Below are 19,243 nucleotides of genomic sequence, written 5' to 3' on the forward strand. Positions count from 1 at the left end.
TGAACTTGTGAAAATTAGGATAATGCCCTTTCAGTGTAAGAGCTGTTTGAAAAGACTGCCTGAAATTTCAGCCTGTTTTGGTGGGATGGAGTTTTCACCAGGTAGTGAATTAGTTAAGAAAGAGAGTTCCTAACCTCTCTGCCAATAACAGCTAGTTTTCAGTTTTCCCCTCCCCACTCAGACCACTCCCAGACAGTCCTAGCAACATTCTTGCTTTAGAAATTGTTCTTTGCTAAGAATGTATATACTTTTTTTTTTTTACCATTTTAATGGAAAACTATTACAGTAAGGTACTTAATTGTTACCCAGAAATGATTTGATATTGAGACAAAAATGGTTGCATTGGACCTTTAATAGATGTTGGTATTTTCCACATGATTAATTCCACAAAATGAACAGCCATATAACTGACTATAAAGAACTGACTAGGATGTTTTTATTTTATTAATATGACTATTCCTGTATTCCGGATTATGTGAATGCAAAATTAACAACATGTGGGGAGAAAATTAAATGACCAGATCCATTAACTTTCCATTTGGTGTTTGTCATGTAAATGTATTTACCTTGAATCACACATGAAGCCAAAACGGGATTATTTTTATGGGCATACCAAAAAAAGCACATTAGCGCCATCAAGTGGATATGTGTTCCAATGTAAAGCTCAGTTCCCGTGATGCATCTCGCCTCCATTTTTCATGTGACCCCAGACTGCCAATAAAATCGCGTTTAAGAAATTCCGCCTAAGCCATTGGCTGTACATCTGGGTTGAAGAACATTTAAAGTTGTGTTTGAAAAATTCCGCACGGTAGCGCGCKAGCGGTGACGGAAGTCATATTTGTTCAAAAGTACTTAGCTACAAGATAATTGTTCAAAAGAAACAATAGAGGTAAGAGTTCATCACTTGGTAAGGACAATTTTGGGGCTCGTTTCCGGTAGCTTATGTTTTTTTTGTATATCGCACTATTTGCTAGCTGTAGCTAACATTCTAAGTAACGTAGGCAGTTATCTTGGTTGACACTAGCTAGCTCACGTTAATGTTAGCTGACTAGGTTAGTCAGAGTAGGGGTTATGTTAGTTAGCTAATACATTTGTTTTTAAATGGGGGAAACTGGGTTTATGTGTTACAGTTGACGTTTGCAGTATTGAGTGTTCTGCAAACATGTCTACGCACAACTCGTTCAGTGTCGCAAAGAAGGATGAGAAGGGGAGAAATATTCAAGTCGTTGTGAGATGCAGGTAAACTAAACTTGACTTGTATGAAACCACTGGGAGTTGGGACTAAAAGCAACTTGATCATAGCTAATTAACTTGCTAGCTAAATGGACAAGAACATCAGTGTTGGTATCACAYCAACAGTAGTTAGTTAGCCTAATGTTGTCTTACTAACTTCTCTGCCCATGCCTATTCAGACCCTTCAACAACGCGGAACGCAAGTCTGCCGCCCATGGAGTCATTGACACAGTAGAGAATCGAAAAGAGATCAATGTGCGAACGGGAGGGATTGGCGATAAGGCAGCTAGGAAGACGTACACCTTTGATATGGTAACTAATGTAACGTTTGTCTAAATTGGACAAACCACTATTATTGGGTTGCAAGGTCATTTGTTCCTAATGTGGAAATTACATGTTATCAAACCCTCGCCTCAGGTTTTTGGTCCATCTGCCAAGCAAATTGATGTCTACAAGAGTGTTGTCTGCCCTATTTTGGATGAAGTGATTGGTGGATACAATTGTACAGTTTTTGCGTAAGTACTACCTAAACAGGGGTTAAGTGGCATATCCACAAGGTTACATTTAGTCATTTGAAGCTGACACCTGCTACTGGTGCTAAGGTGGTTGTCAGTTTTATACATGTTTTTGACTAAACGGTTTCTTTCTGTCATTTAGCTATGGCCAAACGGGAACAGGAAAGACTTTTACAATGGAAGGAGAAAGATCTCCAAATGAAGAATTTACATGGGAAGAGGTATAACATAACTTGTATCAGATCTGTCAATTAACTTATGTTTTTTTTTTATAGCTTTCAATATTTGTGATTTGAATGGACTCTTTCAGGATCCTCTTGCGGGTATCATTCCCCGGACACTTCATCAGATATTTGAGAAGCTGTCCGAAAGTGGGACAGAGTTTTCTGTCAAGGTTTCCTTGCTGGAGATCTACAATGAAGAGTTGTTTGACCTGCTGAGCCCTTTTCCTGATGTCACTGAACGTCTTCAGTTGTTTGATGATCCACGTAACAAGGTACTAACCAGTCTCTTATGTACGTACCTAATGGGTTGAATCACACTTGTCTGTCAACATGTCACTGCTGCCCCCCAGGTTGATTTTCTTAATCTAATGGTCATATTAAAACCTGCTTTTGAAGGTTAAATATAATTTCTGTCCTTCAGAGGGGTGTTATCATCAAGGGCCTGGAAGAAATCACAGTACACAACAAAAATGAGGTTTACCAGATTTTGGAGCGTGGATCTGCCAAGAGGAAAACTGCCTCCACTCTCATGAATGCGTACTCCAGGTAAACCTGCATGTCTGACCAAATAAAATTGTCTCATACTAAACCACAGGGTGTAAATGTTTGAGTTGAGTGTTTGTATTTATCTGCCCCTTTTCGTTTTTCAGTCGCTCTCACTCCGTGTTCTCTGTCACGATTCATATGAAGGAGATAACTGTTGATGGAGAGGAACTGGTCAAGATTGGAAAACTGAACTTGGTATGGTTAACTGGTATTACCTACAAATACATTGTCATACACCCCCTACCAGTGACATACAAAGATGGATAGCACATTTGACCTGTATGTGCACCTGCTTGTGTTGCCCATCAAGAATTCTAGCTAATGTGACCCTCACCTTGTAGGTTGACCTTGCTGGCAGTGAGAACATCGGCCGGTCCGGTGCTGTGGACAAGCGGGCTCGTGAGGCTGGCAACATCAACCAGTCTTTGCTGACACTGGGCAGGGTYATCACTGCACTGGTGGAGAAGAGGCCCCATGTGCCCTACAGGGAGTCCAAACTCACCCGTATCCTCCAGGACTCACTGGGAGGCCGCACTAAGACTTCCATCATTGCCACAGTTTCACCAGCCTCCATCAACTTGGAGGTGTGTTTGTCTGGCTTTGTTATTGTCTCTTGGCATCGATGTCTAGATTGATATCTAATTTTATCAATACTCAACTTTTCGTTTCATGAAATCCCCAGGAAACTCTGAGCACACTGGATTATGCCAACAGGGCCAAGAACATCATGAATAAGCCTGAGGTGAACCAGAAGTTGACAAAGAGAACTCTTATCAAGGTATATAAGCGTAGAACAAAACCTCTCAATTTGAGTATGCATGCTCTGTTTACTTTATGCATGTGTATTTTATTTATGGTAAAACATCTGGACTGAAAAATATTGAATTTCATCATCAGGAATACACAGAGGAAATTGAGCGTCTAAAACGGGATTTGGCTGCCACTCGTGACAAGAATGGAGTGTATCTGTCATCTGAGAACTATGAGTAAATGCCCATTGTACAACACAAATGTTGTGTATGAATCAAATGTTTATTTCTAAAGTCTGAATCCCTTCCAAAGGAGAAAGTATATAGGTTAACATTTCATTAATCCCCTTAGGAGCATGGCAGCTGCGATATCTTCCCAAGAGGAGCATATAACTGAATACACAGAGAAGATTGCTGCAGTGGAGGAGGAACTGAAGAGCGTAAGCTTATTTAGGAAGTACTCATATTTTACTTCCTGTTTTTGGATGAGCAGCACCATGGTTACCGGCTCCACTTGACTCGTCAAACATGTGTAACCGTCCCTCCTCCCCAGGTTACAGAGCTSTTTGAGGATCGCAAGGAGAAGCTGGACAAGTGCACCAATGACCTAGAGGAGAAGAACCAGAAGCTGCAGGAGACTCACAGGGACCTGCAGAAGACCAAYCAGAAGCTCACTGAGGAGGAGTTTATAGTGTCTGAGCTGGCCACCACTGAGGAGAAACTGTACACCACTGCAGACAAGGTTAGGGTGATATCATTACGACCAGTTAGGACAATGTATAAGGGCGTCTACTAAATTACTAAAATTACACTTTTGAGAATGTACAGGATATTCAAATAACTGATTTAGTCTAAAGTTATGAGTTAATGTTTTCCCAGTTGCTAACAACTGTTGACGCAAGCACCAAAGARGTGTCTGGCCTGCATGCCAAGCTGGAGAGGAAGAAAAAGGTTGAGGAGCACAACTCTGAGACCCAGATGAGTTTTGCAGACTGCATGGATGCTATGTTCAGCCAGATGCAGAACTCTGTAGAAGACCAGCACAGCAAGCACCAGGGCATGCTGGACTCCTACAAAACCTCAGTTGGTGAGCAACTTGAAATGGTTCAGTACTTTGAGTGATATGAGCGCATCATAGAATTTGATATCCAATTTAGTCTTTTACTCTCCCCCCCCCTCCCTCAGAGGGTCTTCTCACAGTCAACGACAAAGCTTTCAAAGGAGCCATGGCTACTGTAGCCACATCCTTCTGCAGCATCAAAGACCTGGTTGCTGATGGCGTGACCAAGTGTCAGGCTAAGATGATGGAGCAGGAGACGCTGTGTGTGGAGGCTAAAAACAGTCTGCACCAGGTTTTGGTATGGACAGAAATGAAGCCGTCTCTATTGTCTTATCTCTGTTCRCATCTTTTCTATTTTTTGGGTGCAKGAATCTGTATGAATAGAGAGGTGGGAGAGGTTTCATGATAAATGCAATCCTGGGTTAACAGGAGGAGCATAAGCTGGAGCTTGAGGAGGTCCTGGTGGCCCAGGTGTTGCCTGGTCTGAGTGCTATCATGGCCATGAACGACAGCCTGAGGAAGACACTGGAGACCCACCATGCCCTGGCAGCTAAGGTAAAGGAAGCTGGCTGAAATAATGCACAATACTGTTCTCAAAATACTTTTGAGTATACATGATGGACAACTTTGTGAATTCATTCCTTTTCCCCAGATGGAGTCCATGAAGGTGGAGACGGCGTCATTCTTCAGTGGCCATGCCCAGGACCTGGCTACCCTGAGGGAGACTGCAACAGAAGGTCTCGGCTCCCTAAAGACTGAGCACGACAACCTGAAGGAACAGATCAGCAGAGCAGACAAGGAGCACCAGACGGTACAGCCTGGGATCTGCTTGGAGTTGTGTAGTCTAAAGCAGGGGTGTCAGGCCATGGGAAAATATRGATATAATTTAAAATGACTAAAACGTAATCGAAACTGTCAAAATAATGGACCTAAGTTCAGTTTCTTCACTGTGTCCAGTTCGCTAATCATCATCACAAATGAAACCTAGACAGCGAGGGAGTATGAAATTACATAAACAATGGACTATTCTTTTGGGCAAATGTTGACGGCAGTGTTTCAATGTGGCCCCGGGACAAAATTTGTCTGACACCCCTGGTTTAAAGTATTCTCTTATCACCCTCTTACATATCTTGTTTTTTTTTTCAGATCATTGCAAAGTAATACTACACCTTGAGATGTACAATAGTGTTGCTCTTACAGCGGTGTCTACTCTGCTTTGATGCCATTGATCCAGTCCTTGTTCAACATCCAAATGTTGATGAAACCCCTGTCATTCTCACTATCAAGGCTGTATGGTCAACAAGTGTGCTTTTCTATCTGACCTTGTAACATACCTTCTGTTTCTGATCGTACAGGGCATGACCCAGGTGATCCAGTGTCTGCAGAACCAGCTCAACCTCCTGGCCATGGAGACCCAGAATAACTACGCTGGCCTGATGAATGCCTCCGATGCCCTGCAGGTCCCTGTTCAGTCCCTTCAGCAGACCCTTCAAACGTAAGTGCAACTGGGCTGTCTTAACTGGGCCATTGACATGTCTAATGATTTCTGTCCATAGTGTGGGCTTTGTTCATTTGAATCTGCATATTTTTCACCTGATATGTTTGCCAGGGCAGAGCCTCTAACTTTGCTGCCCTTCTCCAGGAGATGCAGTGTGTCTGAGAACCAGACCGCCACCCAAAAGGAGCATCTAGAGTCCACCACTGCCAGCTTGATCTCTGAAGTCCAACAGACTGCCCAGGAGGCCACGCGCACAGTGGACGAGTGCTCTGGCTACTGCAGCCACCTGCACAGCTCTCTGACCCAGCTGGGTGAGAAGAGTCTGCAGTGGTGTGCCTCTACCAAAGATGGCATTGACTCCCAGGCCCAGGCTCAGCTCACCCTGATCAGAGACCAAACCGCCTCTGCTCAGACCCTGCTAACGGTAAACTATACACTCGGATAGATTGTTGTGCAGTTTTACCTCAAACGGATGCTTGTTGGTGTATGAAATGGCGCATTTAGCGCTTGACAGTTTCTGGTACTGCAATTTTTGTTTTGCAAAATTGTTTAGCTTTGAACTCCATGCGCAGCTTCTTACATGTCTAATCATTATGACTGAAATCCTGACCGGTGTTTCTCTGTGGTGTTATTCAGAGAGTGGAGCAGAGCTGTGAGGAGAGGGTCCAGGAGGTGAGTGGGCAGCTGAAGCAGCAGCAGGAGATGGTGAAGGAGGGTCTGGGGGCCATGAAGGAGCAGACGTCACTGGACCAGAACACCCTGGAACACCACCAGACGGAACTCAAGGCCCCCTTGGAGGATGGCCTGGCCCGTGTCCACAGCTTCCTCAGCGAGGAGCTCCTACAGGATGTCCCAACTGGTYAGCCTGACATGGATGTAATGTTAATCTGGCTTTTTTCTTTTCTACACATTATTTTCCCGAGTCACTGACCTGTCATGTTTCCTTCAATTTGTTCTGGTAGGTGCAACTCCTCGGAGGAGGGACTTTGTGTACCCACGTCTCCTGGCCAAGTCGAAGAGCAGAGCAGAACTGCTGGAGAACCTCCGCCACAAGCAGGAGGAGCTGCAGACGGCACTGTTCCAGTGTGACGCAGTGGAGGAGGAGAACCAGGTTGATCAGGTACACTTCAGAAAATTAGAGCCCAGTATTTCCTGTTTGGGTCATGTGGGTTTGGGGCTGTATTGCAGATTACATTGACATGATTACATGAAGTCAACTGTACAGACTCTATTAACTTTGACTGATCTTGACTGTTCAGCATGTATGACATGTAATGACAATGAAAAGGGTGACTTTCAGAGAGTACAGAGTAGCTTTAATCTATGACTGTTGCCATAGGACTCTCTGGAGGATGAGGTGAGTGGCTATGACTACGTCACTGAGCCGCCTTACATAGACGAAAACCTCATGTGCTACGAGAACGGGAGAGTGCCGTTCTTCAAGGTAAGATTACTTTGGTGTTTGGCTAAGTKCTGTCATCTCCCAGTCCCAGCTATAGATGGCATTGTTTGATTGTAATGTTTTGTTTTGTTTCCTTTCAGCAAAAGAAGGCCGGCAAGAAGGAAAAATCAGTTAATCATTCCAAGATGGTAGWTAATGATACTCAGGCAACGCCGGTCAGGTCAAAATTACCACTCAGGTGTCAGAACTAGTAGAACTTGACCGACCTTTACATTTCTTAACTATTTTGTTAATCTTTTACCTGGGTCGTCCCACCAATTAGGTGCCTTTTTTGAGTTGTGTGACTTGGTGGGAACTTTATTTCACAATTTTACCATTCTGTCAAAGAACACATTCAACTTAATAAACACTTTTTCCAATCATCTTAAATTGTGCATGAATCCTGTTGTGACAGGGTGAATGTAACCTTGTGTGCAACAGTGAGTGGCAATTGAATGCAATTTTCAACATTTCTAGCCCCTCTATGGTTTTCACGGTTGATGTTATGCTCCATCCGCTCCGTTTTCCACCACAAAACATCAGACAATGGCCAAAAAGAGTAGAACCAGCTCACCTGCTTTTACACTATGATTTGACCATTAGATGTTCAGTGTTTATTTTTATTTTTTTATTTTTTAGGCTGCAATATGGACCTGACCAAATTCCTATAGAAATGTGTTATAGATCTGTCATTCAAAATGAAAGCAAGTCAAGTGCTAGATCTGTTCTATGCTACCTGTTAAGTTTTGTTTTTGGGTGTTTTGATTTTGTACACCAGCTTCAAACTGAAAATACAATATTTTTGGTTATTGAAATATATTTCACAGRGGTTTAGATGGTACAATGATTTGCTACACTATACATTGCTTGTTTTGTCGCAAACTGAAATTAGGCGAACTAAGAATTTTAGCAACCAGGAAATGGCAGATTTTAAAGGAGTTTCACCATATTAAAACAAGTGTTTCACGTAACAGGGTTGACCTTAAAATTAGGGACTTTTTTTATACCTTAATGTATAAGTAATTACATAAATATTCAGAAATGACTTTCAAAGCAACAATAAATAGGGRTTTCTAAAGGTGGTAAACATGAGATGTTGGTTAAAATGTCCTTTGCATACTCTGACTTCTAGGGAGATGTCAAAATGCTGGTTATTGGCACTTTAGCAAGTCTTTATTCATAAAATCTGTGTTCTATATTAAAGGCACTTCATTCTAATATAACATGCTTTTAAAATTCAGGATTTGTGCACAATTTCTACTTATAATATCAAAGGGATGCAAAGTTATTTTGTGGAACGACCCTTTTCTGTGTCATTTTACTATTCATTTTCTCTTGGTGTAATGTTCGGCTTTTTATTTTGTTATAAAAAAAAATTGGCAAATGAATGAGCTAGAAAACATTAACTTAATMTTATGTTTTGTACGTCAAACTATTAAACTGATATTTTTTAGATGTCGGCTTCCTCTGAAATGTACAACATAAATGATCATTTAGTGGACTGTGCCACAAGTCCGTACTTAAATGCAATACTGGGAATTGTCATGAGCCTTTCTATAATGCAAATGAGTATGAGGTTCTGATTATTAGGGCTCAGTTTCATGGCCAGGATGAACTGGTTCAAGTTATGATGCAATAATTTGGATGAAAGGGGACTTAGTTTATAGGAATGATTTCAGTTAAATGTACAAAAAGCTCACAGTAACCATGTTCAGTACTGACCATAGTGTGTGTGTATATACAGTTACTGACTTTGAATTTGTGAATCCTAAACCCCGCCTCACTCCTACCAAGTCGCTCAAATGGGTCCTCTGTTGGCACGACTTGCTAACTGGTTGAACACAGCACGTGTATAACCAAAGGCAGTACAGTATGAAGAATGGCAGAAACTGTTTCTCCAATAGAAATCCCCGATCACGCTTATCGGTGATATCATGGCGACTTTGGTTAGCTATGCTCATGCGCAGATACGTCATTGGTTCAAACCTTCGATTTAAAGTTGTTTTGACAAATGAAAACGTCAGTTTGTCACTCACTGGCTTGGCGTAATAACATGTTAAATTAAGATGTATTGGCTCGAATCTAGGTTGTGCCTTTAGATTTCGAGAAAATCAGCAAATAAGGAAGAATGTTTCACTTCTCTTTGACTATTCTAAACCCAAACACCGGCCAGGTCTGCTTCGTAAGCGTTCCCAGAAGTCTCAAGATGTTGCGCCTTTGGGTTTAGAAACTGGTATAACTACACCCAGATAGTAAGTCGAACATTTCTGAGTTTCCTAGTTCCGATTAATATAGCTACGTTTTTCAGACAAATGTGCTTTGATTGGGRGAGTTTGTTTAGCATCGCCTGTATAGGTGAAATTAGCATATTTTAGACAATGATGCTCCAACCCTGTTCCTGGAGCGTTACTCCTGTAGGTTTTCGCTCCAACCCCAGTTGTAACTAAGCTGATTTAGTTTATCAACCAGCTAATTATTAGAAGAATGTGTGTTAGATTWGGTTTGGAATGAATATACAGAACGTTAGCTCTCCAGGAACAAGGTTGGAGAAACCTGTTTTAGACCATTCAATTTTGTCGTAAAGTTAAATCTCCAGCCCACCCTCATGCGCTGTTTTGGTTCCCCAGTCTCCTTGAACAATCAGCTTTCCTAGATAAATTCGATAGCAATCCACGTCTGCGAAAATTTTGCCTAGTTCGTCCCTCGGTCTGATCGTATCAGTAGCAGATGGTGTTGTTTCTTGTGTTGCTACAGGTTTGTTTTATGAACGTCCCTTGCTTTGGAGYACATAAGTCGCTTTGGATAAAAGCATCTGCWAAATGGCATATATTATTACTAGCTATGTATGTATTATAACATAATGCCACCCTAACCCTATATATGACGCCGCGCCGTCATATAGAACAAGACACCCAGCTAGCTAGTTTATCACCTTCACCTTGCTTTATAACTAGCTAGCTATCTTTATTTCCCTTGAACAATTTACATATACTAAGCCTTTGAACAATTTACATATACTAAGTAGGGAAAGCCAGATAGTAGTATATCCGTCGCTGCTAATTTTATTCTGACAGAGATAATGAAATCACAGAAGCTTTGAAGTATCTTGTTGAATCTTAGCTAACTAGTTATCGCTCCAGTCATTTGCATGAGCATTAAATCTACAGCACAGTCTGCACTATTTCCCGCTGTTCAATGACCATTTCAATTAATTATACGAAATTATTTTTTGAAGAATTTAACTCTTATCCTACCATAGCCCAATATGTACTCCTAAGGACCCTACCATTACTCCTTATGGCCCAAGGACCTTACAGTGCCTTCCGAAAGTATTCACACCCCTTTACATTTTCTTGTGTTACAGCCTGAATTTAAAATTGATAATTTCTGTCACTGATCTACACACAATACCTCATAATGTAAAGTGGAATTTTGTTTGTAGAACATTTTAGAAATGTATTTGCAAGAATATWAAGCWGAAATGTCTTGAGTCAATACGTATTCAATCCCTTTATGGCAAGCCTAAAGAAYTTCAGGAGTAAAAAATGTGCTTAACAAATCACATAAGTTGCACGGACTCATTCCGGGTCCAATAATTGTGTTTAACATGATTTTTGAATAACTACCTCTCTGTACCCCACACATAGAATTATCTGTAAGGTCCCTCAATCGCGTAGTGAATTTCAACCACAAAGARCAGAGAGGTTTTGTAATGCCTAGCAAAGAAAGGCACTGATTGGTAGATGGGTAAAAAATAAAAAGCAGACTGAATATCTCTGAGCATGGTGAAGTTATTAATTAGGCGTTGGATGGTGTATTAATCATTGGTGGGAAACGTATCCTTGTCATACTTGAGTAAAAGTAAAGATACATTCATAGAATATGACTCAAGTAAAAGTGAAAGTCACCAAGTAAAATACTACTAAAAGTATTTGGTTTTAAATATACTTAAGTATCAGCTCCAGAGTGGCYCAGCGGTCTAAGGCACTGCATCAGTGCTAGATGCGTCACTACAGACCCTGGTTCAATCCTGGTCTGTATCACAACCAGCCGTGATTGGGAGTCCCATAGGGCGGCGCACAATTGGCCAAGCATCGTCTGTTTTAGGGTTTGGCTGGGGTAGGCCGTCATTGTAAATAAGAATTTGTTCTTAACTGACTTGCCTAGTTTAATAAAGGTTAAATAAATATAAATGTTTATATAATTGCTAAAATATACTCAAGTATTAAAAGTATAAATCATTTCAAATTCCTTATATTAAACAAACCAGACTGCACTATTTTCTTGTTTAAAAAAAATCTATTTACAGATAGCCAGGGGTACACTTCAAAACTCATACATAATTAACAAACAAATAATTTGTTAATTTGTTGCCAGATCAGAGGCAGTAGKGATGACCAGGGAATTTATCTTGATAAGCATTCAAAATGTAACAATTATTTTTGGCTGTCAGGGAAAATGTATGTAGTGAGAAGTACATTATTTTCTTTAGGAATGTATTGAAGTAAAAGTAGTCAAAAATATAAATACTAAAGTAAAGTACAGAAAACTAATTGAGTAGTACTTTAAAGTATTTTTACTTAGGTACTTTACACCACAATATACCCAGTCACTATAAAGATACAGGCATCCTTCCTAACTCAGTTGCTGGAGAGGAAGAAACTGCTCAGGGATTTCACCATGAGGCCAATTGTGATTTTAAAACAGTTAAAGTGTTTAATGGTTGTGATATGAGATAACTGAGGATGGATCAACAAAATTGTAGTTACTTCACAATACTAACCTACAAAGAAGGAATCTTGTACAGAGTTAACAATATTCCAAAACATGAATCCTGTTTGCAGCAAGGCACTTGATTAATATTGCAAAAAAACGTGGCAAAGARATTAACTTTTTGTCCTGAATCCAACACAACACATCCCTGAGCACCACTCTTCATATTTTGGTTGTGCATGGTTGTGGCTGCATCATGTTATGGGTATTCTTGTCATCGGCAAGGTCTAGGGAGTTTTTWAAAATAAAAAATGAACGGAATACAGCTATACGCACATGCACAATCCTAGAGGAAAACCTGGTACAGTCTGCTTTCCAACAGACACAGGGAGATTAATTCACCTTTCAACAGGACAATAACCTAAAACACAAGGCCAAATCTACACGAGTTGCTTACCAATACGACACTGAATGTTCCCGAGTGGTCTAGTTACAGTTTTTACTTAAATTGGCTTGAAAATCTATGACAAGACTTGAAAATGGCAGTCTTCCAATGATCAARAATTAACTTGACAGTGCTTGAAGAATTTTTTATATAATAATGGGCAAATATTATACAATCCAAGTGTGCAAAGCTCTAAGAGACTTACCCCCAAAAGACTCACAGCTGTAATCGCCGCCAAAGYTGCTTCTACAAAGTATTGACTCGGGTGTGAATAGTTTTGTAAATTAGACTTCTATATTTAATTTTACAATATGTTTTTAGAAGTTTGTACAAATTTGTTTTCACTTTKAATATGCAGTATWGTGTGTAGATGGGTGAGAAAAAAATATAGTTTAATCCATTTTGAATTCAGGCTGTAACACAACAAAATGTGTAGTAAGTCAAGGGGTATGAATACTTTCTAAAGCGCTGTATGTTATTTTCAGGTATACTGGCTCTGGCAGCCAAAACAGCAAAGTACTCCATTTAAACAAATCGATTCTCAATTGCAACAGAATCATAAAGCCCTGTACTTTCATATCCCATCAAAATAATTTCACTAATGCAAAATACACACTTACTGTACACTGTTTCAACCGGCTTTATCACAGTTACAGCCGACAGTAGATTTCAGTGACAACACATTTCTGGCGGCTTTATTCCGTTACACACAGTTGTTCAGAGCATTCTAGATGGCTAATTAGCACAAGTAGTTCCTCTGTCTTCAGTCTGTCTTCTGTAAGCATGCACTGTAACATGGAGATATGGCCGTGAGGGAACACTAACCCTATAACGGTGTGTATCAGTTTAACCGTATGTATTAAAAAAAAAAAAAGATTTCTCGCTGATATGAAAGACKWMGTCTTTATGTTTCCAAAACCGWGCCGCAAGCGATGCATGTCAATGTTCAGACCGAGAGTATGGTGCTCTTAACAAAACTCCCCCGTACAGAAGACGCCTTTGTCCAATGACTCTTATGTGTGATGTAATGGAATTGCGAGTCATGACTCATGATCAAGGGCTCATCCTATCAAAAGCCAAGCTCTAAGGTTGTAGTTTATGTTTTTGTTGTCATCTAAGTGTTTGTAAACAAACAATGTGTGCTGTGGATCTAAAATGTTTTTAAAACCACCAAGCCAAACTCATAGACTGTCAGTCTGTTCAGAGGATTTGAGCCCATCCCTTAGTTAACCCCACAAAGTGGCAGCTCAAGCTGTTGAATTGCTGAATATGTGAAAGGTAAATGCAAGCACCAGATWACTAAATACCAGTGATGGATAGATCAGTTGGCTAGCTAGGCCTGTWTTACTTGCTTGACAGTCAGCMTGGTTTTGTTTTCCAGGTGTGTATGGCATGCCAGTGCATGCTCATTGTTTGTGTTGGAGTTGTACCAGAATACCACATTGAACAAGGTGACCATACCAACCATGAGGAGTTCATCAAACACGTTACATTTACAGAGGACGTCAACTCTCGTGACGGAGGTGAGAGAGGCCACTGTTCATGATTCAATGGGAGCAAAACTGTGCTGTGCTTGAGAATGTAGTGTCATTCACACTTGTATGGAATTGAACATATTTCCAAATACTCTAGACGCTGGAAAATATATGAATGACATCTTCCAGTCTCTGTCCTTCCTTTCGCTTAGTGGTTCCTTATAAATCAACAGGCTTACAAGGTCAGTTTGGCAGGCTCTTTGTTCTTCGCTGGGGTTTGGTTGGTAATGTTTGTTTGGACCCCTCTTTGACAAGATTGGAAGGAAACCAGTCTTCCTAACAGGTGAGGAGAATGAAGCTCACAACTTTACATATTATGATCATAATCCATATCCTATGAAGTAGTTGACAGGCTAATATGATGTAGTCTGCTTTTCAGCCCAGCTAATTGTAGTGTCACTGGTATAAATCTCAGAGATATGGTTAGGCCTCATCATTCATCATTTCAAAAACATCAGCCATTGACTGCTAGTGCATTGATAATATGCTCTTCTACTGACTTTCTGTTTGACCCACTGTTTTGATCTCGCTGTTTCTCTCTCTCTGCTTCTCTCTCTCTGCTTCTCTCTCTCTGCTTCTCTCTCTCTGCTTCTCTCTCTCTGCTTCTCTCTCTCTGTTTCTCTCTCGGCCTTTCTCTCCCAGCTCTGTTCTTCGATGTCTTGTTTTGGTTATGCCACAGCCTTTGCTCCCAGCTATGAGGCGTTTGCGTTGTCCTGCCTGCTAATGGGTCACATGAATGGGGGAATGTCCCTCGTCTGTTTCGTGCTTACCCAGGAGTATGTGGGCAAGGCCTACTGGGCCATGACAGGTACAAATAATCATCATGACACTGACAGATGTTTGTCAGACACAGCTACAGTAACTGAGGAGGGTGGGACTAGGATTCGACAATGGGTCAATTGTAGTCAAGAAGAGTCCGTGGGAACAAAGTGAAATAAGATGGTGGTCTGGCACTATTGGAAAGTGTTTTSTCCCGACTATTTCAATTTAGTTTTTGGTGTTTGTGTTTTTCAGGGACCTTGACTAATATGACCTTTGCATTAAAGGCTTGACTGACACCTTTCCCAATACATTTGGCCCCATATGTGAGACTGCAGTTTGCTGATGGAACAAATGGCAAGATGCCCTTTTCGTCACCTGTATTCCCGTGATTACACGGAGCAGGCGGAGGAGGTTCTGTAGTACAAGGCCGTGAGGAATGGGAACGGCAACGCCACAGCCAAAGTGAAGCTCCGCAGGTGTCCTGGCTTCGTCAAGACGTAACCAGGACAACGATGGCCCTGGCCTCCTCGGTCTCGTCACCCACCTAGTGCTCCGCTGGAGGACCGTGGTGTCATGTATGTCTGGTGAGCATACAGACCATAACCTGAACCACTGGGAAACCACAAAGGGACTCGCTTTTTGCCATMCCATTAACAGCGCATGGACAGTGTCAACAGCTCACGATGATGCTTTTCGGTTCAGTATACATTGTTTTAAAGACCTTTCACACTGAAGACGGCAAACATGAATGACCTTAAATTGACGCTGTCTCTGGATGTGCTCTCCGTATTCCTGCAGCCTGGTGTACTATGGGCTCATCATGAACGCCTGTGAGGACGGTGGGAACCYCTACTTCAGTGTTGCCATGTATGAATTGGTGGAGCTCCCGGCCTACCCTCTCTGTATCCATTTCATAAACAAGCAGTGGTAAGATTCTCACCACCTGTCATGATATCCTATGAATTGAAGTGTGTCAGTGGTGCACTGAATAAATGTCATGTTTTGTGGTTAAAAATAAAAAGTTTAATTGTAATAGTTTCACAAGACCGTTATTCTCATCACACCTGTGCTAGACAGTTAGAGTGTATGCTTGTTTTTAGGGCTGGGAGAAAGAAAACCCCAGAAAGCTAGTTAACTGGCTTGTCATATRTATGCACTATGTTTATCCCAGTAAACGCTGGTAAGGGCATCCCATCTACAGTCTATGACAGAATATATTAGATACATTTTTATGCATAATGTGTTTTTTTTAAGCTTTGTTACCCTGTCTTTATTATTTAGGGACTGTGTTCAATGCTACCTCTTTAGCTTTGTTAGGAAAGCTGTTGGTCAGTGTACGTCTACACTACTGAACTGTAACCAACTGTTATAAGGTGAGTGCAGTGCAGACAGAGCCCACTAACAGATCCCACAAAATTACTTTTATAAAGTACAGTAGAGGGCGCTGTTCTTTAATTTTGGCTTCAATGAGCTTCTGCATTTCAATTTAAGTTCTCACAATGCAATATGTTTTTGTACAGTATGTTGAAGAGGTGTTTAAGAAAATGTTCTGTGCTTTTTCTTGATGTCAGGAACGCTGGTCTTGGGGTCTGCTCAATGTCCTGCAGAGTKGGAGGGATCCTGGCCCCTTTTGTGCCRTCTACGGTACGTCGGCAGAATATAATTAATATGATGATGGACAAAGAAATCATCAGGATTGTAGTTTATCAAGTACAAGGACCACTTTGGGCTTTCTGTAAGTGTTCAAATTGTGGTAAATAGAAGTTTTGCCTTCTGTCAGATTATATGGTATTCACTTGAGCCCCTGAAGCTTGTGCTGCACTTGGTTTGCGGGCAGTAGATAGCCTAGCGGTTAAGAGCGTAGGGACAGTAACCGAAAGGTCTCCGGTTCGAATCCCCYAACCATATTGGGTTAGTTACGCCCTAGCCTCGGACGCCGGGCTTATCACGTAGTTTGAAGACCTGGGGAAGTTCTCCTCAGGAGGAGGATAAAAAGGAGTGGAGTATGGCAGGGCTTGCCACACAAAACSAATCACATATTTTGTATTGGTGGAGCTCCGAACAGGGTTTGTGTTTCTGAAATGTTTTCTGATTTTCAACAGGCTAGCAACCATAAGATACAAACMAATGTTGCAAAGACTACACAAAACTTTGTCTGACACGGTAGGAAAAGAGACACAGACAAAATCGAGAGAAAAACAAAGACGAAAAAAAAGGAAATGCCTCTTCTGAGGGGAAATGTAATTTCTACTCATAGCCAATCAAATACAAGCGCTGAAAACAATACTGAAGTTCTCCAGAATTCCAATAGTCGAGACGGGATGAGAAGGATGGTCATGCATGACTAGTTACGCCCTATCCAAATGTACATTTACAATGCTCTTAAAAAGGACAATGCTTAACATTCTGTATCTTGGGGGGTTGGTTTGTGTTCCCTTTTACAGACACTTTTGTTTGAAGAGGACCAATTGAAAACGAGCCACAAACGAAATCAGTGACTGACTATGAACGAGAGAACAATCTGACGAGAGGGACTATCGAAGCCTGTTCACACACGAGTGCTTTCTCACAACATATCAGATGTCCTCTTGTTTCCATGGTGAAGCAAGGACAGGGCTAGCTACATGCCGTGATGTATGGTGGACCATTTTACAGGGAACAGCACACATGTTTTGAATGTTTTCATGTTATTTTGTTTCTGTGTGGGGGTTGTGTGATACGTTTTGTACTGTACAATGAAATGTGAAGTGCCTTCTAAAATCGCTGTTTAGCAACAGTGAATATATCATGTCAAATGGGATTATAAAGCAACAGTTAATCATGTGATATCAAATGGAAGAGAATTACAATTACTGTCAAAGGTTCTCTGTTTCTAACAATTTGAAGCCTGTAGTTTAAATGGTTTGTTTCATGATGTTGGGCGATTAGGCCTGGCTCGCAATCAGAGTTTCAATTCATCCCAAAGGTGTTCGATGGAGTTGAGGTCAGGGCTCTGTGCAGGTCAGTCAAGTTCTTCCACACCGATCTCGACAAACCATTTCAGTATGGACCTCGCTTTGTGCACAGGGGGCATTGTCATGCTGGAGCAGGAAAYGGCCTTCCACAAACTGTTGCCACAAAGTTGGAAGCTCAGAATCGTCTAGAATGTGATTGTATGCTGTAGCTGCTGCTATTTGCATTGAGAATACAGATTATGTAGTAAGTGTGTATATATATTTTCACACAGGCAGCCCAATTCTGGTCTTTTGACCAATCACATCAGATCTCTTTCAGAGCTGATCTGATTGGTCAAAATACCAATTAGCGGGAAAAAAGATTGGAATTGGGCTGCCTGTCTAAACACAGCGAAAATGTGAATGGTTTGTGCAGTATTCTAATTTGTACAGTATTCTAGTACCCCCCAACCCCCCACAGGTCATTGGTTTACGTTGTGCTCCAAGGTGATGCCAGAGCTATAATTGTGATTGTTAACATGACAGCAAGTAGTACAGTGGTGTGTAATACGAGTAACTGCCAAACTATAGGGAACACCAACATAAAGTGTCTTCATGGGCCACCAAGAGCCAGAACATCTTCAAAACACAAGTACAAGTGTCTGGAACTCAATTGGAGGGATGCGACATCGTTCTTCCATGAGAAATTCTATCATTTAGTGGTTTGTTAATGATGGTGGAAAACGCTGTCTCAGGCACCGCTCCAGAATCTCCCATAAGTGTTCAATTGGGATGGCAAATGGTTTACATCGTTTTCATGCTCATCTGACCACTCGCGCCCTGTGGATGGGGTCATTGCCATCCTATTGGGGCCTAGCCATGATAGCCAAAATAATGGCTTGCCCAGCATTTATATACAGTACATGACCCTAAGCATGAGGGGATGTTAATTAACTCAGGAACCACACCACCGCTTTCAATATACTTTGTATCCTTCATTACTCGTGTTTCCATTAATTTGGAAGTTACCTATATATTTATGAGAATGACTTGAACATGATCATAAATTACACAAGCCTGCACAGTGTTTATGCCCTTCAAAATTACGTGATGAAATTTTTCTTCTATTCAAGCAAAATGTGTTARACTGTAACAGGGTGTATTGTAATGTTAATGGTCACTGTAATGTATTCTTTTTTTATTTTATTGAGGGGGGGCATTGTAATGTTTTATAGCTATGTAAATGATGTTGAAAAAAGTGATATATTGATACCAGAGGGCGCTCTAGTAACAGTCACTGGTATTGTCAGGGGTTTGTGTCACCATTGACGCAGACAGGAGAGGCCCAGTTCAACCATATCGCCCAGAAGCTGTCTCATCAAAGACTGAGAAGTAACCGCATAATGTTTTTCCCCATCATTTATAATTATGCCTTATGGCAGAGTTGGCCCATACCACCGGTTCAACAAGTAGTTGGAGCGAGTTGAAGAGTTTAAACTGTAATCATTGTTTTCAWTATATACCTCTGACACTGTGCTTGCCAGCACAGAAATCCCCTTTTTGAAGTAAATAAACAGTCTTCAACGAAA

The 19,243-nt window shown here is 41.2% G+C and overlaps 2 protein-coding genes across 7 annotated transcripts; both read left to right on the plus strand.

Annotated features, from left to right (window-relative positions):
- The first annotated feature begins 798 nt into the window (after positions 1–798).
- On the plus strand, positions 799–7,648 carry LOC111951886 (kinesin-like protein KIF11). The gene is made up of 23 exons (XM_023970191.2): positions 799–889; positions 1,131–1,239; positions 1,413–1,545; positions 1,651–1,748; positions 1,891–1,969; positions 2,059–2,244; positions 2,394–2,518; positions 2,623–2,713; positions 2,860–3,102; positions 3,201–3,296; positions 3,416–3,504; positions 3,620–3,707; positions 3,821–4,009; positions 4,147–4,354; positions 4,453–4,625; positions 4,757–4,882; positions 4,980–5,138; positions 5,683–5,822; positions 5,970–6,249; positions 6,462–6,684; positions 6,788–6,945; positions 7,165–7,269; positions 7,368–7,648. The coding sequence occupies exons 2-23, from the start codon at positions 1,163–1,165 to the stop codon at positions 7,476–7,478; spliced, it is 3,177 nt and encodes a 1,058-aa protein (XP_023825959.1). The 5' UTR covers positions 799–889; positions 1,131–1,162; the 3' UTR covers positions 7,479–7,648.
- Positions 7,649–9,247: 1,599 nt separating this feature from the next.
- On the plus strand, positions 9,248–19,243 carry LOC111951730 (solute carrier family 22 member 15-like). 6 transcript variants are annotated; one of them, XR_011474085.1, is made up of 8 exons: positions 9,248–9,518; positions 13,806–13,947; positions 14,133–14,242; positions 14,602–14,767; positions 15,050–15,648; positions 16,003–16,094; positions 16,293–16,365; positions 17,166–19,243. XR_011474085.1 is itself a non-coding variant. In XM_070434978.1 (8 exons), the coding sequence occupies exons 5-8, from the start codon at positions 15,295–15,297 to the stop codon at positions 17,217–17,219; spliced, it is 267 nt and encodes an 88-aa protein (XP_070291079.1). In that variant the 5' UTR covers positions 9,248–9,518; positions 13,806–13,947; positions 14,133–14,242; positions 14,602–14,767; positions 14,974–15,294; the 3' UTR covers positions 17,220–19,243. The 6 variants fall into 6 exon arrangements, 1 of the variants encoding a protein (XP_070291079.1); XM_070434978.1 differs by lacking the exon at positions 16,003–16,094 and having other exon boundaries at positions 14,974–15,305; positions 15,520–15,648; XR_011474082.1 differs by having other exon boundaries at positions 13,806–14,242; positions 14,974–15,648.

The sequence above is a fragment of the Salvelinus sp. IW2-2015 genome, linkage group LG25 (assembly GCF_002910315.2).
Source record: "Salvelinus sp. IW2-2015 linkage group LG25, ASM291031v2, whole genome shotgun sequence".
Classification (NCBI taxonomy): Eukaryota; Metazoa; Chordata; class Actinopteri; order Salmoniformes; family Salmonidae; genus Salvelinus; species Salvelinus sp. IW2-2015.